The sequence below is a fragment of the Barbus barbus genome (genome assembly GCF_936440315.1).
Source record: "Barbus barbus genome assembly, chromosome: 44".
Classification (NCBI taxonomy): Eukaryota; Metazoa; Chordata; class Actinopteri; order Cypriniformes; family Cyprinidae; genus Barbus; species Barbus barbus.
The window spans coordinates 24354770-24380000 of record NC_136722.1 but is presented as its reverse complement, the minus strand read 5'-3'; the positions used below and the strand labels follow the sequence as shown (position 1 = coordinate 24380000).

At 36.7% G+C, this 25231-nt stretch overlaps 1 protein-coding gene, 1 long non-coding RNA gene and 2 gene segments (V, D, J or C); 1 reads left to right on the top strand and 3 right to left on the bottom strand.

The window, feature by feature from the left end:
* The window catches only part of LOC306863069 (receptor-type tyrosine-protein phosphatase eta), a 12898-nt gene extending 3870 nt beyond the window's left edge, over window positions 1-9028 (bottom strand). Inside the window, exons 1-6 of the mRNA XM_079406232.1 lie at window positions 8988-9028; window positions 8829-8913; window positions 4352-5116; window positions 2312-2566; window positions 1962-2231; window positions 205-585 (exon numbers count right to left, since the gene is read on the bottom strand). Of these exons, the coding sequence (XP_079262358.1) occupies window positions 205-585; window positions 1962-2231; window positions 2312-2566; window positions 4352-5116; window positions 8829-8859 (1702 nt within the window). The 5' untranslated portion in view covers window positions 8860-8913; window positions 8988-9028. The remainder of the gene's footprint in view (window positions 1-204; window positions 586-1961; window positions 2232-2311; window positions 2567-4351; window positions 5117-8828; window positions 8914-8987) is intronic.
* Window positions 9029-14246: 5218 nt separating this feature from the next.
* Window positions 14247-15857, top strand: LOC306863432 (immunoglobulin kappa variable 4-1-like). The segment is given in 2 exons: window positions 14247-14332; window positions 14420-15857.
* A 730-nt stretch (window positions 15858-16587) lies between these two features.
* On the bottom strand, window positions 16588-17777 carry LOC306863688 (Ig lambda chain C region-like). The segment is given in 2 exons: window positions 17765-17777; window positions 16588-16904 (listed from the first exon to the last, which is right to left on the bottom strand).
* A 1732-nt stretch (window positions 17778-19509) lies between these two features.
* On the bottom strand, window positions 19510-21453 carry LOC306863430. The gene is made up of 2 exons (XR_013783684.1): window positions 21120-21453; window positions 19510-19946 (listed from the first exon to the last, which is right to left on the bottom strand). It is a non-coding gene; the product is annotated as an uncharacterized lncRNA (long non-coding RNA).
* Between the last annotated feature and the right edge of the window lie 3778 nt (window positions 21454-25231).

Sequence of the window (25231 nt, the reverse complement as noted above, 5' to 3'; positions counted from 1 at the left end):
GCATTTACCTTTTCTACTTTTTATTCCGTGGCTAAAACAATCTTCCGTAAATTGTTTGATTGTCAGCTCACATTCAGCTTCATCTAATGTGCTAAGCTCACAGCTTAGCTGTGGAAATGGTCAATTCGAATGAATATGCATGATACATGAAATGCCTTTACTTAGAGAAGTAATGCAATAACTCAATAAAGCAATGACACTCACGTGTGTATGCTGGGATTGCAACCATTTCTCCTGACAGGCTGTCATCCTTTGTCAGCGCTGCCACACACAGACAAAACTTGCTGCCATCTATTTTATTAGTCTCACTGATTACATTTGTTGTTGCATTCACTATTTTGCAGTCTGTAATATTGAAGTCTACTGTACTGCTGTTGCTTGTGGTAATGTCGGCGTTTGTCATGTTGTCGTTTGTTGTAAAGCTGCTGTTCGCTATGATGTTGCAGTAAGCACACTCGTGGCTGTGACTGACTTCTTTAAGACAGTAGCGGTATCCTGAATGTCCACCCTCAGGCGGATCCCAAGAGGCTGTTATGACTGTACTCTCTTTTTTTGATTGTTTTAGGTTTCTGACAGTCGAAGGTTCTGAAAAATAAATACCAAGAAAAGCAGTTAGTCTATCAAAATTAGCTTCTTTCGATAGATGTGGCCACCGGAATGCTTGTTACTTTGAAAATAGTGTAGCTACTGTATGTTTCCATCCACATAAATTTGAAGTTATCACACCCTGAATGGAATCGCCAAGTTGTGCATAAATAAAAAATAAAAGTGCATTTTATCCGACGTGCATAAGTTACAGTGAAAACACATTTACTGAATAAATCCCTCGATGTGCAACAGAGGATGTGATTGGATAACTGGACTAATCTGCAGAGCAGTCGCATCACACAGCATGTCAGATGTTGGTTGCCAAAATCATTCATCAAAATGATTTGATATGAATATGTTTTGAGTTTATTTTGAGTTTAGAATTCAGAAAGTGGCTACTCTTAATGCAGCAACTTGCCTTTTTATTCCAGATACATGTGATTTCCCAGGAAGTGACTATTTTATTCTCTTAAAATTGGTTATTATTGTTTACGAAAGCTAAAACGGAAACTAAAACTCATAAAAAATTTTTATGTTCATTAAAAATAAAGCTAAAATAAAATAAATATTACAATAAAAACAAACTCAATTCAAATTTTGCCTTGGCAATAAACTGAAAAGATAAATGCAAAGTACTTTTAAAGTTTAAACAAAGTTAAAGAACTAAAGCTGTTAACTGGAAATAAATAAAAATGGAAAATAAAATGTAAATATTGGTTTAAAAAATTTGCCTTGGCAATAAAATGAAAAGTTTAAGATGAAGCGCTAAACTTATTAATTGGAAATAAATAAAAATTAAAACTACCTAAAACTGAAATAAAATAAATTAAAGCAATAAAAAAAACCAAATAGAATGACAATAACACATAGCAAAGTTACTAAAAATTTAATTCTAAGTGACATAAAAATGAATAAAAATATAAAAGGCTTATTCAAAATATCAATACAACTATAATAAATGCTTACACAAGACTCTCTTGAACAGATGGTGCTTTTTCACAATTGTTTTGTGCTATATTTAAATTTCTAAGTAAAATGGTAAACAGGGTGCTTTGTTTGTAAATGTTTTATATGATTGTTTGTGTGATAAAAATGGTGTGAATAAAGCACCCAATAAATAAATTAAACCTAAATAGAAATAAAAAGCGCAAAACAAAATGACCAAATTTCCTTAGAACTAACATGAAAAATATAAATAAAAGCTCATTTACCAATAAAACTATACTAAAACTCAAATACGATTAAAACTCAGAAACAATGCTTTATTTGGAAATGTTGGATGTGCTATTCCACAAGTTAAATTTGCAGCTTTGGATGGAAACATACAGTTTGAATGGATGAATACAGTCAAGCATGAAACTTTCTGCACTTACTGGTGTAATCAGAAACGCTGCTTGGCACACCTCCAAACGTCTCATTCACTACAGCTTTAACTGTGAACTCATACTCGTACCCTGAAGTAAGATTCTTGATAGTGCACTCTTCACTTTGACACTCTTGGTCTTGGTTTGGAATAGAATTATTTAACTTGCATTTGACCTGCACTGAGTAGAAGTCACGGTTTCCTTCTGGTTTACTCCACTTGAGTTCAGCGCTAACAGTTGTCATACCCACTACTGTCAGATTTTGCACATCAGAGGGTTCTAAAAAAAGGGGACGGCATGCTCATTAGTCAAGTTGAAACCGTGTTGCACACAATGAAGTCAAGTCTGAGTCTACTTACGGGTGTAGAAGAAGATATTCTGCGGATTGAGATCCCTGACACATTTCACAGGAAACACCTGAACACTGTACAGAGTTCCTGCTGTCAGATACTGTATGAGTTCCCACAGGTCAGTCTGGTTAAATGTCTGGTTTTTGTCCCCAGTGATCTCCACTCTGTAGTGACTGATGTTCTCAGCACCTGGTCCCTCCGTCCAGCTCAAATTGGCTTCACTTGTGCTCACGTCGGAAACGTATATCTGGCCAAAAAAACGCTCTACAGACACATAGATGCAGATGCATAAATGATGTATATCGGCATAAACGTACAAGTTGATTAGAATGTAGAATGGCTACAATGGTTCGGCGTGTAATAGAGAAAATAAACATCTCATATTTTCATTCATTCTTGTCTATTACTTTTAAAAAAAAGTTTAATTCTTAAAAAATTAAGTAATCGGTACCAGAATAGGCCCATTTGCTTGTAAAAAAAAAGCGAGGGGGGGGGGGGGCATCTGAATCAGACATGACAAATCAAGATCAGTACATCCTTAAATTTAAGAAAGTTTGAAATTAAGAAATTAGTATAAATATATGTATTGTTATTTTTTTTCAATGTAATGCAAATATTTTAATTTTTTTTTTTTTTTTTTACAGTACAATAGTATTATTGCAATATATTTATAGACATATTGACATATACATTTTATAGAAAAATTAAATGGGTCAAGAACAGAATGTGGCCTATGAAAACATGTTGTTTTCCCCAAGTTTTTCCAAAAATTTCAAAGCTACTTAACCAATAGTTAAGTAGCAGTTAATGTCATTTTTTGTGCAATACTCTTATTTATATTGTGTGTTTAATTCATTTTATGTCATAAAGCTATTGTATGGCATTTCTGTGTGAATCATCAGTGATGGGATTGGCTGTGATGCATCGGGCACCAGCTTAAACCTTGCCTAGGCACCAGATTAATCAGGGCTGGCCTTGTACACTCTTAAAAATAAAGGTGCTTCACTATGCCTTAGAACAGGGGTAGGCAACGTCGTTCCTGGAGTGCTGCTGTCCTGCAGAGTTTAGGGCTACAGACAGGTGAGGTTTTTTCAGGTTTGGAGCTAAATTCTGCAGGACATCAGCACTCTAGGACCGACATTGCCTACCCCTGCCATAGAAGAACCTTTCTTCTAAATGGTTCCATAAAGAACCTTTAACATCTGAAGAACCTTTCTGTTTCACAAAAGGTGGTGAAAGAAGGTTCTTCAGATTATAGTAAGAAAGAGATTGTTCTTTAAAGAACCTTTGACTGAATGGTTCTTTGTGGATCCAAAAATGGTTCTTCTATGGCATCGCTGTGAAGAACCTTTAAAGCACCTTTATTTTTTAAGAGTGTATGTAAGGAAACATGTCTGAAATGATTGAACAACACGTTTTAATGTTTAACAGGTTGCTTGGTTTTTTTCTACTGATTAAGTTTATGAGCTGATTCATTCAGATTAATTATAATTAAATTTTGATTAAAACTAAACCCATCCCATAATTGGAACCCCTAAAAGATTCTTTTACGAAACGCCTGATGGAACTTCAATATAGAACCTTTCTTCTCACTCAAAAATAAAGGTTCTTTTTTGGCATCAATCGTTCCTTTTAACATCCATGGAAACATTCACTAAAGGGTTGGATTTTTTAAATGTTCTTAAACTTAAAAAATGGTTTTAAGAACTGTTCCTGAAAGTTTTTTTTTTAATCACAAGAAAAACATGCCATTGAAGTGTCATCATTTAACTTTTTTTTTTTTTTTGCACTGAAATGTAAAAACAAAAACAATTCAAATTTTTATTATTTATTCATTTAAAAATAATTAAAAAATCAAAATTGAAGACATTTTATTATAATAGAGTTGGATATAATGCAACATTTACTTACAGCCCACGGCCCTCAACCAAGTTTGATTTTTGCATCGCTTTGAAAACCTCGTTTTAGAACCTTTATTTTTAAGCTTGTCAGCGTTCCAACAATATGACTCTAACAATACAATGCTGTGCTTTAAAACAAAGTCCTTACCTTCATAACAGATGTAAGGTAGACTTTTATTGCAGTCTTCTTCCTTCCACATGCCGAAGCTGAGCAGGACCACACAAGCGTCCTCGATGTACTGTTCAGGATCTGGCTCGGGTTCAAAGATGCAGTTGCTGGTTGTGGTGCTCTCGGTTGTAGTGCCCTCGGTTGTGGCATTAAAGGTGGTGCTAAACGTTGTGACCTCAGGGGTGGTGTTGTATGTTGTGGTCTTAGGAGTGACATTCGTTGTTCTATTACACCTAGTCATGACACTTTCAAGATTATAACATGTCATATTTAAGCAATCAAGTATATCAATCAGTATAGGACACGTGTCTTCTTCTTTTTCAGTTCGAAACATCGTGGAATTCTTTGGAAAGGTTACTGTAGCCGAAGTTACTGTGGAGGTTTCTAATGAGGTCATTGGGGTAGATGTTGTGGCAGTTATTACGGTGCTCAGTGGACTTTCTGTAGTTGAGAAACATATAGGAATCAGTTTCTTTTCTTTATTCGGAACAGGATGACCAGGGTACCAATTCTGATATGTAACAGGATCCCCATTGGACCATGCGGCCCACGGGAAGGAGCCATTGTAACTCTTGCGGAGTCCAATCCAGTAGTCAGAAGAGAGGTTCTTCACAATGAAATGGACGTTCCTGCTGGTGATGGTCGTCAGTTCTTTGAAACAGGATTGACAGTAGAGTCTGGCCTCGTCCCATGTGGCATTGGGTAACTGAGGAAAATACTGCTCCTCTGCCCAGATGACTGAGCCTGAACATGATCATTTGAGAAACAAGTTATTGTAATGTTTGCATACACTTTAAATAGTAAAAGTAAAAGTCGTGACGTATTGTCAAGTATGGTGACCCATACTCGAAATTGGTGCTCTGCGTTTAACCCATCCAAGTGCACACACACAGCAGTGAGTAGTGAACAAATGCACACACACACACACACACACACACACACACACACACACACACCGTGAACACACACCCGGAGCAGTGGGCAGCCATGCTGCGGCGCCCGGGGAGCAATTGGGGGTTCAGTCGTGGTATTGAGGGTGGAGAGAGCGCTGTACATTCACTCCCCCCACCTACAATCCCTGCCGGCCGGGGACTCGAACCCGCAACCTTTCGATTACGAGTCTGACTCTCTAACCATTAGGCCACGACTTCCCCCCAAAATAATACTTCTCTTAACGTTCTGGTAATCCTCATTTAGGGGTCACACTCATACTCGCCCGAAGAACTGCAGTAGAACTGCATCATTTTCTAAAACTATGTGCAAGTGCTGCATTGCCATGGTCAAATAAAATAATAGTTAATAATTTAAAAAAAAGACAACACTGGCAGCTCGCCGACAGACAAGACAGAGCCGTTTACGTTTGGTATGAAACATAGTCTCAGCTTTTGATTTCATAGTCTCATAGCATAACATAGTCTCAACATAGTCTCAGCTTTCAAACAATAAATAGCTTTTTGTGGCTCTTTAATGTGTCGTACTGTAACAGTGAAAATAAATAAACATGCACAAAATAAACATGAATGAACAACGGAAAAACACCATTTTTCAGGTTCAAGTCCACCGACGTTAATCTACTCTCCTGGGCTGCGTTTATAAGTATCTCTGCCTGTCAGTATAGTAATGCCAATAGACATAGGCATCTTTCCTGACCTCTGGTTGTTGTATAGATCATGTTTCAAACTGGCATACAATAATGTACCCAAATGCCTGACTTCCACAACAACCTATTCTTCATCACTGCCCTCACCTTCATTGCTTCTATCCTCCTTGGTCCTCAACAACTTGTTTTATTACTTCAACCTGATTTTCTGATGCACTCATATCACTATCATCAGTGCTTTCTAAAATAAGTACAGATTTGTCTCTCCATCTTCCAAAAATCTTACAAAAATGAACCTAAAACACATGCAAAATGGCTATTATACTGCCTGCCAGTGCTGGTTAATAGAGCCAGTTACACCAAATATGCATCCCATAATAAGACTTTATGTCAGTTATGCATGACGCTCAGATTTGTTGGTCTCTGAGTTGTTGTTTTTATAAAAGTGCATTAAAAATTACAAAAAAACTTTAGAAAACACATTTGGATGTATATACAATTATATTTTTTATAACTTGAATTTATGTGTATTTTCTAGTCTAAAATGAGCACACTGTGGAGCCTCGAGATCATGTGACCTAACATGTGCTAATGTCTGCTTTGCAACTTAGTTACCAAAAAATGTGAAGCACATGGCTAATAAATTAGAATTTTACTGGTTGAAGGGGATGCCATTTGACATCACTAAAACAAAGTTTTGTTGGTTGAACATTAATATGGTATTTTAAATGCAATTTTCTTAGCATAAATTACAATATCCCATAGAGCAGAGATCTCAAACTCAATTCCAGGAGGGCCACAGCTCTGCAGAGTTTAGCTGCAACCAGCTCCAAATCACACCTGCTCAGAAGTTTCTAGTGATCCTGAAGAGCTTGATTAGCTGGATCATGTGTTTGATTAGGGTTGGAGCTAAACTGTGCGGAGCTGTGGCCCTCCAGGAATTGAGTTTGAGACCAGTGCCATAGAGGGTTAGGCTTACGATGCTTTTGGGAAACGCAGCCCTGTCTGGTTTGTTTGTCAGACAACTAGAAGATTCAGCGTTATGATTGGTCAGATTGCCTGTCAATCAAACTCATGGCAAAGGGTGAATTGGTTCAATTGATTCGAGGCTTTGAAAAGCTTAATTTCCCCCATCATTAGTTAAAATTATTCTTAATATTTTGGACATTTCATTGAAAGTAGTTTACTGTTAACTGTTGAGACATGCTTTCATATTTATAGACCTGTAAAAATTGTTTCTGTGATGTTTGAGTGGAGAAGCGTGACATGCATAAGTGGCATTTGCAAAAAATAGTTTGAACCTGTTTTATTTCTGCTTTATTTTCGTAGTTCACTAGGGGACACTGGTGACGCAGAAACTGCCTAACCTGGCTTTAAAAGTGACCGAACAAGTTTTCTGGCTTTCTGAGGTTACATTGTTTCACATCAGGGGGCGTTTTAATAGTACAGATATAGTACAGCATCTCTGGATCTGCGTAAACCAGACGGAGTGGACAGAAGATGACTTATGCTCAAGTACGCTAACGTGTTTGTGGACTTGATCTACTGTTTGTGTTTTAATGTTTTCATCATTGACTCTGAAAGTTTTGTGAAAATGATCAAAAATGCAGCCGGGTAAAAATGTAATATTATGTAATTTGAAAGAATTTTGACTTGAAACGGTTACTCTTGCTTAACTCATTGTCTAATTAAGGACCTTTTTGAATCATGTTTGCATTAAAAGTGACAGAGGAGCACTAGAGGGTTGCATTAAGTATGTTAAAATATCTAGAAATACTCCATAGGTTGTATTTTCAATAAAAGTGTATGTTGTCTTGGTGCACTGGCATTATACAGTTGCATCAGACCACATTTTAGGGTTATAAGCCTGTTAATGATTCACTGTTTATGGATGTTTCTGTAAATAAAATCTATGCAAATATATGGAATATTGATCATATATGCTTGGTTATGCAAATCTCAGGTGAGCAAGGGAGTTTTTCCAGAAAGTTTTTGAGGATGTAAATGCAAATGAGTTGAGAGTGGGAAAAAAAGATGAACAGTTACACAATTGTCCACTCATGACTGTAAATTAATATGTTTACTTGGAACTTTATGAATGTTTTAAGAAACGTGCAAGACGTCCTATTAATATTTTACATCCCTCAAATAAAGTGGTATGCATAGACTAACAGTACAAAGTTTGGAACAATTAAGGTGTGTTAATGTTTTTGAAAGTCAACAAGACCGCGTTTATTTGATCAAAACATTCAGTAAAAAACAGTATTAATGTGAAATATTATTATGATTTAAAATATCTGATTTCTATTGTAATGTAGATTAAAATGCAATTCCTTTGATGCAAAACTGTATTTTCAGCATCATTACTCCAGTCTTCAGTGTTACATGATCCTTTAGAAATCATCGTATGCTGATTTTCTGCTCAAGAAGCATTTCTGATTATTATCAATGTTGCAACAGTTGTGCTGCACAATATACTGTATTTGTGGAAACCTTGATACTATTTTTGTTCCAGAATTTTTTGATTTGAAAGTAAAAAAAAAGAAAAAAAAAAAAAAAAAAAAAAAAAGAAGTCGGTTGCACTTTATTTTACGGTACGTGTACTTACATGTATTTACAGTGTACTTACTCAAGAAAGTACTGGAGATATAAGGTAACTACATGGGGTAGGGTTACATTTAGGGATAGGTTCAGGGTTAGTACCTAGTTATTGTAATTACTATAATAAGTACATAGTATGTACAGGACTGTAAAATAAAATGCTACCAAAAACTCTTACTCATCCAAAACTTCTGAATGGTAGTATAATATGTTTTCCACAAAAGTATAAAGCATAAAAACCTGTGTCAAACTTACTCAGAAGAAGAGGCAGCCACAGTGTGTTCATCTCACATCAGTTTTTGTTGATTCTCTGGTTGTCAGTCTCAGGTCAGGTCAAGACCTTGTGGAGTAATGAAAACAGCATCCTCAATTAACAGACATATTCAGACAAATAAACTGACGGTAAATACTCACTCTGTCAGCAATCCTCTCCTGTCCACTGATGGTCCTGGTCTGATCCTGAGCTCTACAGTCTGATCTCTAACAGCAACCTATTCACTTTGCATAGGAACCCTCAACATTTCCATTGAACCTGCATTTACAAATAGCTGGACTGAAACGTTTGAAAATGATTTATAATGTGTTTTTTTTTTAAGCAGTATGCCTAATTGAGAATTAATTTAGCTGTAATGTTTTTCATTTGATCAGTGTCTTAAGTTGGGCTCTTGACCCTTTGACGTTTTCTTTTTGTGTTTTTTGGCTGCTATAACAGTGTGTTTATAAAATGTATTTGCAGCAGCAAAAGTTCAAATAAAATGAGATCATATAACTGAGAGATCTGATGATTTATGGTAACTATTGATGGTAATATAATCATGAAGTGGCCTGTTTCACTGCTCTCATCTGAAATCTTTTTATATTTAAATTTTGCATTATTAGTCCTCTGCAGCTATTGTTTAAGCAGTTAGTTCAATTCAGCAATCAGTTGATTCAACTAAGATAACAAAATAAGATTCTAACTAATGTTACACTTATGCATCCTTTAGACACACACATACATAAACAATCAGCATATGAATCTTGATAATGGTGACTATCAACAAAAACTTTCATGCTGGATGCCAGCATGGTACAAAACTCCCAGCATGCATTGTGGCATCAGCTGAATTGTCATTATTTTCTTGAACTCTAACTATATACAGTGGGGATCGAAAGTTTGGGAACCCCTTACAGAATCTGTGAAAATGTGGATAATTTTACCAAAATAAGAGAGATCATACAAAATGCATGTTATTTTTTATTTAGTACTGTCCTGAGTAAGATATTTTCCATAAAAGATGTTTACATATAGTCCACAAGACAAAAAAATAGCTGAAATTATTAAAATAACCACATTCAAAAGTTTGTGAACCCTTGGTTCTTAATACTGTGTGTGGTTACCTAGATGAACTACGACTGTTTTTTTGTTTTGTGATGGTTGTTCATGAGTCCCTTGTTTGTTCTGAACAGTAATGTAACGTAATGTAAACTATTTGATTTTATTTTTGCTGTTGTTTCTGTTGTGACTTTTAGTAGCTTAATTGTGTTATGATATTCAGAGCTGATCTGTTTGTCTGAATATTTTGTTCAATTGTCAACATTACTGAGTGTTGTGTCTGAATGTCTCAATACCTAGTTTAAAACTCCTGCAAAAAATGTGCTGTAGTATTATTGAGAGTTGATTTTAGTACTAATACTTTATGGTGATTGTTCTTAAACATTTACATTTTGTTTACTCTATTTTTCAGTATTCAGTTTAATCTATTACCAGTAATACAAACAGAAACTTTTATCATATCATATCATCTTATCGCATTTGGTTTCATAGAGCTCATTTTAGTGCATCTTATTTGCATCCAGCATCCTGTAAGATAAGACCTGTCACCTGGGGCCTCATTTATAATGTGTTGCATAGAAATGAGAGGTATGGTCAAGACCAAGAGTTAATGCAATAAATATTTTGCATTAATTTCATATGTCTACAAAAGTTCTTATTTTTGTAGAATTACAGAGGTTTAGATGTTGTTTTGTTGAAAATATTTCGCTTGAAGTCACCGTTATGGCAACTAGTGCGTCCCCCTTGACTTTTCAACCTTAGTTATGCTTTAAACGGCTGCAACTTTGGGTTTATAAACCACTTTAGTCATGGAGAGAAAAAACATGAGGATGTGAAGATGTCTATTCATCATTGTAATCGTGTCTTAGATTATTGTTTATTAATTTACCATATAAAGACGATCTAAATGAATTTAGAAACAACTTGTGCTTCAAAAGATTTGAGTTGTCTTGTCATTTAGACAAACACAGATGTCAAGAATTAGCGTAAGAATCTCAACAGTGGTGACAATAAAAAGCTTTGTGCCGCAATGCATGCTGGGTGCCACCATAGTACAAACCTCATCGCATTGCAGCTTGAATAAATGACAGCTGAATAGTCTTATTTGCTTTTATTTTTTAGTTGTTTTGTCATGTTCAGAGCGGATCTGTTTAACAACCAGAAATAAACTAATATTAAAAAACCAAGAGTCAAGAGCACAACTAAGGATGACAGCAATCACCATAATCGTGATTTCAAACTAAACAATCATTTTCAATAAAAACATCAGCTTCTTACCTTGTTTAATGGTAATTCTCAAGGAGAACGTATGACAGAAATAAGAAATGTGTGAAGTTGGTAGTGCTGTTTATGGAGTGCTTTACAGTTTTTATTGATTGCTTAAACCCATTTCTTGAAACTATGCCTCGTATTCTCAAAACAGTAAACACGAATCTATAACTTCTAACTCAATTCCCCAAACTTCCTATATTCAGGTCAAAATGAAGCTCTCCACTCAAAACAACTCAATCTTGCTGAAAAACCAAACTTTGTTCTCAGACATGACACACAAACAGTCAAAAACACACACTACAGAACAGTTTTACACACTGATGAGATCAATTCACAACAAAATATAAAGTATTTTTGTCAGCGTGTGAGCCACACTGGTCACAATGTTTAGTTGTTTTTTCACCATGACTGTAGAAAACTGTGTAGTATTCCCTGAGGCAAACTATGGCAATAGTTTAGATGACAGTTACTGTAGGCCTACTGAAACGCAGAAGGCTGCACATATATCCATTTCAAAAGTACAAAGTTACACATTATTGTATGTGGGATATTGATTGAAAGAGACGGTTTTGAAATGTTTAAATTACTGAGGATATGGTTGATCTCCCAATATTTAGCTGCACACTTCAGCTATATTGTAAGGCCATGTTTGACAGCATGATCCACAATAATGGCCCTAATTTCATCTGATATGCACCTCTGTCCTTGGCCTCTTCTGCCTCTGTTTTGCCAGTGTACTCATAGTGTTTTAGCAATCGTGAAAAACTGTAATCATCCTCTGCTGAGGTCGTGAGAGATTTAATGTCTTATTTTATTGGCTTCTTTTAGTTCAGACTTCATCTAAAGCAGTGGCTGGAAGTCAGTTATACAGACACTCTATATTCAACAGTATTAAGTGTTTTTTTTTAATCACACTTAATAGATAACATTACTAATATAACACTTGCGATTGGTTTGTAAAATGAATCTTTGTTGCATTTACAACATTTCAAACAGCAGATGTCACCAGAGCGTGTGATTTCAAACAAGTATTTATAAGAGGAGGACTTTGCTGTGTGGTTCTTGAATGGTCTTGACTACTCTTCTGTGTAAAAGGCAAGTCATGCTGGTCTATTCTTGGGAGAATCTAGACCAGAGCTATATGGACTGTGTGGATCCTAATGGCCCTGTATGATGTTAATAAACTGTACTGTCCCCAGAGACCTTCTCAGAAAGACAGGGGTGTAACCCTGGTATATAAAATAGTCCCTACATCACATTGCCAAACTTCCCTGATTCCTCCTGGACACAAACATTACAAGTACATAGTTAGTTAGTTTGACATTACAAGTGATATAGTACTTTATTACAACTTACAGCTCGCGTGGAGCCACTTGAAATCACTTTAAGGTCCTACACCAGCACACACTCATATTTTTAATATACTGTCATGTATTATTGAATCAGCCTGTGCCTTTCATGATTGCTTGGTTCAGATATCGGGAGTTTCATTTAAAAACTGATCAGTTATGTTGTAAGCACATCTGTCAGTGAGGTTTCCAGTGACCTCAGTTTGTTGACCTGTTCAATGAAACAGCACATTAAACCAGCTTTTTTTTTTCTTTTTTCTTTTTTTTTTTGCCAAATTTGCATAGAGAGTGTGTTTTACATGAGCGCTTCAGTGCTCTGCATGTATTTATAACTCTGTCAAACATCAGACATGATCAACAGCTGTTTTTCACTCTAACTGAACCTACAACCAACAAAAATGTCCTTCATCCCCATATTGATCTGGACGCTGACAGTATTATGTAGAGGTTTGTGTCAGTAAAGATTACATATGCTTTACTGTTTACTATTTGCTTTATTGGTATTTGCTTGTTATTTTTATGCATGTTGTGAAGATATATGTTTGTAAAAGTGTTTGTGATTTCTAATTGTTCTCATTTGTCAGAATCTATTGGGCAGGTGACAGTGACTCAAACCTCAGTGCTGCTCGCTCAAACTGGACAATCAGTCACTGTGACCTGTACATTTAACAGTGATCCAGACTGCTGTAATAATGGAAACCATTTTCTTAGCTGGTACTTAAATAAACCAGGAGAAGCTCCCAAACTCCTGATTTATTATGTAAACCGCCGCCAGTCAGGAACTCCATCTAGATTCAGTGGCAGTGGGACTGAGAAACATTTCACTCTGACCATCAGTGGAGTCCAGACTGAAGATGCTGGACATTATTACTGTCAGAGTGTACACTGGATCAACAGTAAAAATGTGTTGACACAGTGATAAAGAGTCGTACAAAAACTAGAGTCACAGAGACTGAACTGATCCTGCAGCTGCTCAAACACTATCACTCACTACTGACACACAGAGACAAACACAGCAACTACACATGAGCTCAGAACTGAATTAGGAGTCAAAACAGCTCCATTAGACTCTGATCTGTCCTGAGACAGACGGGTTTGACTCAACTATGCTCAGAATCAGAGAAAACATAGTGAAAATTTATATCAAACAAACAATAATGGCACCATATGCTGTTTGTTTTTGTACATTAAGCTACACTGTAAAATCATTGTAAATCACAGCAACATAAAGATGTTCTTGGGCAGTTTCTCAAGTAGCTTCTTCATCTCAAGCTGAAAATGAATTTATTACTCATAACTCATGAGCAGAAGTGAAACTGTTCAGTTCAGAGCGCTGAACCGATCAAACAGAGAAACTGTGAGTTTGAGGTGGAAATCAGATTTGCATTGACAGCTTTAGTGATTGTGATCGTCTCAGAATAGAGCAGCTCCGTCTCCAGAGACCATGTTCAAACCCCAAGAGCTTCAGTTCACATTTACTGCTAAACGCAGCTCTTCTCAACTATTACAATCCATCATAGCTATTCATTAAGTCTTAATGAAATTGCTCATTATTGTTTTTGAGTTTGGCTCAAAATAGCACAAAACATAAGCATCTATTATCATCAAAGCTGTTGCTTCACAAACAAAATGGCATAATGGTGTTTCTGCTGTCTTCAGATAAATGATCTGGAGTTTATTTGCATATTGATCAGATGCTTGAGTGCTCTGAGAGTGTTTATAGTGCTGTGAGTTTAACACTTCATCACTGACACACACAACAATCTTCATCAACATGACCTTCATCATCATCTTCATCTGGACTCTCACAGCGTTTGCTCAAGGTTTGTGGAGCACAAGTTTGATATCAATTCATTTCTTCAAGTATATTGTCAAAGTTTTGAGTTGATTTTCTTCTTGTTGTGTTTCAGAGAGTAGAGGACAGATCAGCGTCACTCAGAGTCCCTCAACGACAGCAGCTCAACCAGGAGAAACAGTCAGAATCAGCTGTAAAACCAGCACAGATGTGGCTGAATATAGCTCGCCACGTTACTATTTAAGCTGGTACTTACAGAAACCTGGAGAAGCTCCTAAACTCCTGATATATCGAACATCAGAACATTACAGTGGAACTCCATCTAGATTCAGTGGCATGAGTTCATCTGCAAGAGATTTCACTCTGACCATCAGTGGAGTCCAGACTGAAGATGCTGGACATTATTACTGTCAGAGTTACCACTACATCAACAGTAAAGATGTGTTCACACAGTGATAAAGAGTCGTACAAAAACCTCTGTCAGTCAGAGTCACAGAGACTGAACTGATCCTGCAGCTGCTCAGAGGAGGATGTGAAACAACATTGTCACACATGCATCTGAAATACAATCATATAAATGAATCCTTCACTCTTAATAATCATAGAGGTCAAAGCATTAGTCAGAGAAACAACTAGACAGAGAGTCCATCAGTGTCTCTGCAGTCTCTATCAGACCCAAAATCACACCAACCAACTCATCTGATGATAATATCTGTATGGAGAATAAAAATGTGTTAAAACTGGACTAATTGAATCTGCACAGCTTTGAGATTTTGTGCTCTTATAGATCAGAGACAATTCATGATTGTGCAGAGCCTTCAGATACAAGCACTATCACAGTTCCAACTTGACCTGTGACCTCTAAGATGACCTCTGACCTCTGCCAATATGAGTGATTCTGTACAGTTTTAACTGAACTTTAATCAACTTTTGTTGAACTCCTCCACAAAGCTATGAGAAGGTACAAACCGTTAACTGATGATAACATGATCTGATCAATCTGTGAACTGATGAATATGAGCAAACCTCGTCTCTGTTAGTCAAACTGACTCAGTTCACAGAAGAAAGAGTCAAACAGTGAAACTGAGTGAGTTAAACTCATATTTGCATCATAAGGGTGCAGTGACCGTGTTCCTCTCAGAACAGAGTAGATCTTCATCGTCCTCAGAGGAGATTGATGTTCCTGTAATACCAGAAACACTTCAAATAACCATTAAACATCAGAACACTGAGAGATGTATTCTATAGCTGTGTCTCATTTAGAAGGATGCGTCCTCCGAAGGTCTCATTCGAAGGGTGCATACGTCATTGAGGCTGTCTCATTTTAGAAAAGCAAGCAGGACACTCCGAATGCGACCTACTGTCACAGGAAGTCGGAGGATGCATCAGGTGTATCCTTCGCTGCTACAGATAACCTACAATTCTTTGCGTTGCCATAAACAACAGTCGTCAATTTGAAAAATGCCGGCGCCGGCAGATGTACACACGAGCGGAAATGTGGTGTTTTCAACTTAACAAAGTGCCTCCATTAAAAACTTAAAAATTTTATTCTTAATATCCTCCTCCTTTTTTTCTCTAACAGATGTCTGTTGTATGTACGCTGCAGCTCCTCAAACATTGAGCAAAATACAATTTTTTTTTTTTAAATTACTTTCCAAATTTAGAAATAATTTTCCATCATTTAAGTAGTGTGAGAGCGCAATGATCATAGATATATGGCAACGATGCTCTAAATGTGCTGGCAAATCAACGTGATATTTCCTGTTTCCTTTTCCGCCTGTCCTATGAAGGCTGTCTCGTTTAATTGTAGGTTGAGGACACTTCGTATACGTTACGCATCCTACCGAGGATGCACCCTCCAGAGGATTCGACCTCCGGAGGACGCAGTCTTCTAAATGAGACTCAGCTTATATATCTGTTATGCATGTTTATCTCCAAAATAATTACGTTTATCTATCATTATATCTTTGAGGTTCATCATTTGGCTGCATTTACTTATGAATCTGCAGGTGTTTTCACAGTCCAATGAGCAAAATATATGTATAAAATTAAAGACCTGAAATGAAAATGACACAAAAGGTCACAAATAGATAAAGTTACTATTTATTGAATTTTAATAAAACCATAACAGAATGAATGATAAAGCACACATTTAGTCTTGTATGAAGCACACAAAGCAGAGCAGCTGCAGATGAGAGCGACTGAAGCTGGATGTGGAGAATGAAGGAGTCGCTCATGTGCTGTTAGTCTCCATGTGAGACATGAGTGAGAAGAGCAGCAGATCTACTCTGAACACTGCTGTCTCGTCACGTGTCCAGTGAGCGCAGGCTGGCCGCTCCGTGTGGCCTCACAGCTCACTGAGACGCTCTCCATCCACTCCTGCTCAGAGAGAGTCAGGCTGCTGCTCCAGCTGTACAGACCGTCCTTCTCCAGGAGCCCAGCGCTGCTCTCCTGAGACCTGCTGTTCCCGTTCACCTTCCAGCTCAGGCTCCAGTCTGACGGGAAGCCCTTGCTGACCACACACACCAGTGTCGCTGTCTTCTTTGAGGAGATCTCTGCACTGGAGGGCGGCAGGACGCTCACTTTAGGACGAGTGACGCCTGACAAACACACAACACTCAACTCAGTCAAGAAGAAAGCATTTTTCTCCTTTCAGATTCATAAAAATATAGGAACAATTAATACAGTGATAGTTTTATTAGTCATTTTAGCAGCATTAACTGCAAGTTACCTGAATTAAATTTTACAAACCCGGTGATCAGCAAAGCAATGAAAGTTTGGTGAAATATATTGATTTAAAGAGTCATTTTCATTATCAATTTCAGTGTTAGTCACTTTTATTAAAAGCATCAAAGATCAGATGTGCATAAACGAAGTATCTGCAGGAATTCATTACGATTTTTGATGGCAGCATGAAAAAAAGGGGAACAAAAATTTGCTTTAAAAACATTAAATATTACTTTTATATTACATCTACAATAAATTATTAACCTGTCAAATATTAACAAAAATACAATTAAGCAAACAGAATTTCTACTTGGAAAATATCTGCTGACTTAAAAAAAAAAATCAATGCACTGATCAGAAAATTTAATTACTGTCTGAAATTTTCAAGCAAAATCAAAGTGGTGCCAAAATGACAAAATAATGTACTTTTGATTTCCTTGTGCCTTTTTAACAATGAGAATTTAATTATCAATGAGGAAAAAAAGAGCTGAAGCTCTGAAAACTCATGAAATCAAGTTATTAAGAAATAACAGAAATGATTATAGTCCACTGGATGAAAACAGATGACATGACAATGAAAACCATATTTAATGTTGACTGCCAAACATTCAATGTGAACTAAAAATAAAATTAAAATATACAAATAAGCAGAAAAGTGCATCCTTTCTATAGAGTGTTCAACAAAGTGTTTAATAGTCAGTTGTTGTATTAATATTATTAAATGATGATTTACTTCCTGCCGACATCCAGTTTGGTGCCGCTGCCGAAAGTGACCCACAGTGATACAAACTAACAGAGCAGCTGAACAAAAACCTCCTGAACGCTTCACTAACTGAACAAACACACATCAACTGAGTCTCCAACAAACACATCCACTCACAGCACAAACTACCTTACTTTACTTCATCTGCTTTATGCAGTCTGCATTATTAGTAAAGCATGAACCTGAACTTTCTGAAACAATTAACGTTTTATATCATGTGACGTGATTCATAATCAAACTCGGTTGATTCAGTGATTGAGAGACACGTGTGATGATCCTCATGTCTGTTAAAAACCTGCAGGAACATCCATGGATTTATATAGCATTTAAGAATTAAGTCATGTTTCTATTCAACTTCAGTCAAAAACATTCTCAAAGTCTCACAGGAGAGAGTCAGGATAATATACTAAAGTTGGTCTTGAAGATGTATTCAGAAGTGAATGATCTGATATAATTTATAACAGTTTGGCTATTAGAAGATCAAATATTGAAATATTAATTAGTAATTGTATTTTGTGTCTGTTAATGAGTGACTGTCTTCAGGTAAATGATGTGGAGTGTGTTTGCATATTGATCAGATGCTTGAGTGCTCTGAGAGTGTTTATAGTGCTGTGAGTTTAACACTTCATCACTGACACACACAACAATCTTCATCAACATGACCTTCATCATCATCTTCATCTGGACTCTCACAGCGTTTGCTCAAGGTTTGTGGAGCACAAGTTTGATATCAATTCATTTCTTCAAGTATATTGTCAAAGTTTTGAGTTGATTTTCTTCTTGTTGTGTTTCAGAGAGTAGAGGACAGATCAGCGTCACTCAGAGTCCCTCAACGACAGCAGCTCAACCAGGAGAAACAGTCAGAATCAGCTGTAAAACCAGCACAGATGTGTTCAGTTATTCTGGGACATACTATTTCAGCTGGTACTTACAGAAACATGGAGAAGCTCCTAAACTCCTGATTTATGCTGCAAACACCCTCCAGTCAGGAACTCCATCTAGATTCAGTGGCAGTGGATCTAACAGTGATTTCACTCTGACCATCAGTGGAGTCCAGACTGAAGATGCTGGACATTATTACTGTCAGAGTTTTCATTGCAGAATAAATTCTTATGGTGGTTGTGCGGGTGATCGTGTGTTGACACAGTGATAAAGAGTCGTACAAAAACCTCTGTCAGTCAGAGTCACAGAGACTGAACTGATCCTGCAGCTGCTCAAACACTATCACTCACTACTGACACACAGAGACAAACACAGCAAAATGCAATATTTAAGTTTGTTTTCTAAATATATTCTCTATTAAACTGTGACAGATGAGTTTGACTCACTTATGGTCAGAATTAGAGAACATTGATAGCAAGTAAAAAATACACGTATTCTTGATAAACTTGTCTTATGAAACTACCACTCAAACTTCATAACTGTCTCATAACTCATGAGCAGAAGTGAAACTGATCCAGTTCAGAGCGTTGAACCGATCAAACAGAGAAACTGTGAGTTTGAGGTGAAAATCAGATTTGCATTGACAGCTTTAGTGATTCTGATCGTCTCAGAATAGAGCAGCTCCGTCTCCAGAGACCATGTTCAAACCCCAAGAGCTTCAGTTCACATTTACTGCTAAACGCAGCTGTTCTCAACTATTACAATCATCACCAGCAGCTGAAACTTTAGTGAAGGAAGGACACACTGATCAATGATGCAGTCGAACACAAATGTAAGGCGTTCAGAAGCTTTATTGAATGAACAGCAATGGCAGCAGATTGAAAGACTGCTTGAGTATTGAGCTGTAAATCACGTGACTGCTGTGAATCCTGCTGCTCTTCACTGGAGAAACATCAGCACTCGGAGCTCTTGAGGAACAAGGTGTCTTGAGCAGATCCGTCATGTGTTACTCTGCAGACGAAGCGGTCTGCGCCTTCCCAGCTTGCTTTGCTGAGGCTCAGGACACTGCTGCGGCTGTAGCGTCCGTCCCGCTCGCTCTCTGCGCTGGTCTGAACCCCCTCGCTGACCACTGCCCCGTCCAGCATCCAGCTCACCTGCGCCCCCTGTGGAGAGTAAGAGCTGAGCAGGCAGAGCAGTGCGGCTGAGCCTCCAGAGATCTGCAGAGAAGAGGGAGGCAGCAGAGACACGGAGGGCTTCACTGCGGGACCAGCTGAAACACACAAACACACAACAGAAGCAGAAAAACATGAACAACTGATCATTTGACTTCATATTTATAAATTACATTTGAAATAATCCTCAGAATTTTGGAAAAACATTATTCAAGTAAATTGAAGATTATATTGTGATGTCGTTATATGACTTAGAAAACAACATTATTGATCATTTCAATATTAATTGTACTTTTGAAATATTCATGCTATTCAGATTCAAAATCATAAACATCAGCAAATTTGATAGTTTAAATAGTTTGAATGATTAATTTTCAAAATGCTCTTCAAGTTCCTTGTTGTCTGATGACAAACCCTTTATTGTTAAAGTAGCCAAGAATTATAGACAAATATATATATATATCAAGAAATAATTGAATAGATTTTAAAGTACTGCTATCAATACTTGTAATTGCATTTAAAAACAACATAAATTATAAAATGTAAATAAGTGATGAAATAAATGAAAGAAATAAACTAATTAGATTATTTCAGAATTAGTAAATTACAGAACATGTAAAACATTGTCCACATGAAAATTAATTAATATATTGTGATTTTGTCATAAGATATAGAAAACAAATTTAAATAATTGCAATATTATTTGTATTTTAAACATATTCTTCTATTTTGACACTAATAATCAACTGTAATTTTCAGAGCGATTTTAAGTTTGTATTATGATGATTCTATTAAACTTAATATTTTAAATAATTGATTTTTAACATGTTCATTAACTACATTTCTCTTTATCTGGTGATGAGACCTACACAGTTACATTTAGTCTGTATTATCAAACTTTTTCATGCATCTAAAAACCCTTAATTGTTCAATTTACAATTAATTATAGATAAAATGATATATATATATCAAGATATAATTGAATATATCATCAATTACTGACATCTATATATTAAGATACAATAATATTTAACAGATAAGTTAAATTATTCATGTAAAATGATAAATGAGATTTAAAAACAATGCGAAATATACAACTTAAGAAAATGATGCGATAAATAAAATATTGCAATTATTAAAGAAACTTAAAAAAACCCATTTCTTATAATAAATGAATAATTTAGATTTTTTTTGCTGAAATAATCTAAAAATGAATTAAAATGAATGAATCAAATATCATACATTATAATGATAGAATTGAAGAGACTTACCGATCGTCAGTTTAGTTCCTCCACCAAAAGTGCACCACAGTGCTTCATTCTAGAGAAAGCTTGTACAAAAACCTCCGTCACACTCAAATAAACACAAACTCCAGCAGAGAAAGAGAGAAACACACACACACACACACTCACACACACACACACACACACACACACACACACACACTCACACACACACACACACACACACACACTCACACACACACACGCACACACACACTCTCACACACACACACACACACACACACACACACACACACACACACACTCACACACACACACACACACACACACACACACACACACACTCACACACACACACACTGATCTGAGACTCAACATCACACATGGATTATTGAACTAAAGTGACTTTCACAAAAACAGCCTGATCATCTCTAAATGTTTCTAGATGCATGAAAACTAAGAATGAAATCTAAATAGATAATATAATCACACTCTGTATTGATCGCATTTTCTTTTCACTTCTTAATTTGGGGTTTCTAAATGATAATTTTTTATTATTTTTGATGACCTTTGACCTCTCATGGAGTTCACAGTGATAAACTTGTTTCTTTCAGTGATTCAACTCTGTCACTGAATCATCAGAAAGCCTGCAGTCAGAGCCAGAGACTGAAAGAGAAATGATATCAAACTTAACTAAAGAAGTAAAAACACACTCCATTGGATCATGAGACTGAAACACATTTACAGGCTCAGTTTTCTTCTGCATGTGGGCTTTTTCACGTCTGTTTTGCTCCAGGAGGGTTTTTCCACAGAGAGTCACTTTGCATCGACACATGCTTCAGCGCTCCGAGTGTTTATAGCGTTCAGACTCAAACACTTTATAACACACTGCTGTTTACCACGGTACAAAACCAACAAACACAATGAATCTCTTCAGCAGCTTCATCTGGATTCTGACAGCTTTTATTCCAGGTAACAGAAGAGAAAGATGCTCATTTTTAACTCTTTAATGTTGATTTAATTTGATGAAACACATATAATGTTGTTGTCAGCAGCATCCAGAGGAATCACTGTGACTCAGCCTGAAGTTCTGACTGTTTCTGAAGGACAAGACGCCACTATAGAGTGTAAAACTAATCCTGGAATACATAGCTGGGGTTTAGCTTGGTATCAGCAGAAAGCTGGAGAAACTCCTAAACTCATCATTTATAGTGTAAATAGTCGCTATGGTAGCATTTCCAGTCGATTCAGTGGGAAGGGAGCACAAGGTGGAACTGATTTCACTCTGACCATCAGTGGAGTCCAGACTGAAGATGCTGGACATTATTACTGTCAGGGTAGACACTCTATCAGTGGTGGTCTTGTGTTCACACAGTGATAAAGAGTCGTACAAAAACCTCTGTCAGTCAGAGTCACAGAGACTGATCCTGCAGCTGCTCAAACACTATCACTCACTCAACAGTGAAGAAACACAATATGATCTTATAATAAACTCAGTTTTGTTGAGCTTCATAATTATTTATTTTCGATTATGATTTTTCTTAAATAATTGTTATCTCCTGTTATTTGTCGAAATTCGGTCACTTTTGATCTTCCCTTCTGTGTATAGTTTCTATTCTTCACTATATATATATGTGTGTGTGTGTGTGTGTGTTGTGTGTGTGCACCTGGTATTTATCACGTCCTGGGGACCAAATGTCCCCACAAGGATAGTAATACCAGTAAATCTTAATCTTGTGGGGACATTTTTTGGTCCCCATGAGGAAACAAGCTTATAAATCATACAGCATAAAGTTTTTTGAAAATCTAAAAATGCAGCATGTTTCCTGTGAGGGCTAAGTTTAGGTGTAGGGTTGGTGTAGGGCAATAGCACATACAGATTGTACAGTATAAAAACCATTACGCCTATGGGATGTCCCCATAAAACATGGAAACCCAACATGTGTGTGTGTGTGTGTGTGTGTGTGTATGTTTATGTGGTTTATGAGGACACAAATGTGTATAATGACATGGGTATGACAGAGGTATTACAATATGAAGGTGGTTTATGAGGACACTGCCTATGTCCCCGTAATTCAAAAGGCTTAAAAAACATACTAAATGGTGTTTTTTTGAAAATCTAAAAAAGTCTCCTGTGAGGGCTAAGTTTAGGTGTAGGGTTGGTGTAGGGCAATAGCACACACAGTTTGTTCAGTATAAAAACCATTACGCCTATGGAGAGTCCCCATAAACCACAAAAACCAACGTGTGTGTGTGTGTGTGTGTGTGTGTGTGACGGAGCCGACGAGACGTGAAGCGAGCGGATCCAAGTGCAAGCTTTTATTAGTGAATATAGTCCAAACATAAGCAGGGTCAAACAACAGCAAACAGGTATGGCACGGCCAAGAAACAAGAGTAATCCTAAGGCAAGCATGGGTCTTTGATACGGATGGCTGACGTGAAACTGACGTTTCGACGCGGTGTCGAGATCCCGAAGCATGATTCAAATCACTCATGTCACGTGACTAATGCGAATCAAAGCATCGGGGCGTGTCACAAGTGTTTCGAGGCGTGGTCTACCGGCCGATTCTGCGATGGATGATGGGAAATGCAGTCCAGTATGGCGTGCAACAGTCCGTGTGTGTGAGAGTCAATATTATGGAAGAATGACCTCTGATGGCGAGTGAACGGAAGACCACGAACCGGATTCGTGACAATATTTATATTCTGCATTTATGATTTATCCTTAATCTTCTGCAAGATGAGCATCATCAACATGTTCTGCTTGATCAGTTTAATAAGGGAATTGACCTTTTTGTTCATTCCTCATATTGCAGATATTAACAGCATCATATAAACACATTCCTCTATTTCAAAGCAGATGATAATGAATATAATTTATTGTAAGATCAGTGAATGGAAAAATTAACAATGATGTAAAAATGAATGTGAAAATTAAAGATCAGATTACTTAACAGGTGCTGTTCACCATCAAAAAACAACATATGCATATCACAATATTTATTTCAATTTATTTTATAAAGATTCATGAAAGTGAACATGTTTTATATCATGTGAAGTGACTCATAATCAGACTGAGTTTATTCATTGATTGAGAGACACGTGTGATGATCCTCATGTCTGTAAAAACCTGCAGGAACATCCATGGATTTGATATAAAATATATATGAATTAACAGTCATCTTTCTATTCAACTACAGTCAAAAAATATTCCCAAAGTCTCACAGGAGAGAGTCAGGACAATATACTAACGCTGGGTTTGTATAATTATTAATTCAACTTTATGATATGATACAATTCATAACAGTTTAGCTATTAGAAGATCAAATGTTTTTTTAAAAGTTTTTTTTCTCACTTCAGAAAATGTATTTTGTGTCTGTTAATGAGACTATCTTCAGGTAAATGATGTGGAGTGTGTTTGCATATTGATCAGATGCTTGAGTGCTCTGAGAGTGTTTATAGTGCTGTGAGTTTAACACTTCATCACTGACACACACAACAATCTTCATCAACATGACCTTCATCATCATCTTCATCTGGACTCTCACAGCGTTTGCTCAAGGTTTGTGGAGCACAAGTTTGGTATCAATTCATTTCTTCAAGTATATTGTCAAAGTTTTGAGTTGATTTTCTTCTTGTTGTGTTTCAGAGAGTAGAGGACAGATCAGCGTCACTCAGAGTCCCTCAACGACAGCAGCTCAACCAGGAGAAACAGTCAAAATCAGCTGTAAAACCAGCAGAGATGTGTTTAGTGGTAATTGTTTATCCTGGTACTTACAGAAACCTGGAGAAGCTCCTAAACTCCTGATTTATAGAGCAAACAGCCTCGAGTCAGGAACTCCATCTAGATTCAGTGGCAGTGGATCTAAGAGTGATTTCACTCTGACCATCAGTGGAGTCCAGACTGAAGATGCTGGACATTATTACTGTCAGAGCTTATACTGGCCTGAGAGCATTAAGTGGTTCACACAGTGATAAAGAGTCGTACAAAAACCTCCATCAGTCAGAGTCACAGAGACTGATCCTGCAGCTGCTCAAACACTATCACTCACTACTGACACACAGAGACAAACACAGCAAAATGCAATATTTAAGTTTGTTTTCTAAATATATTCTCTATTAAACTGTGACAGATGAGT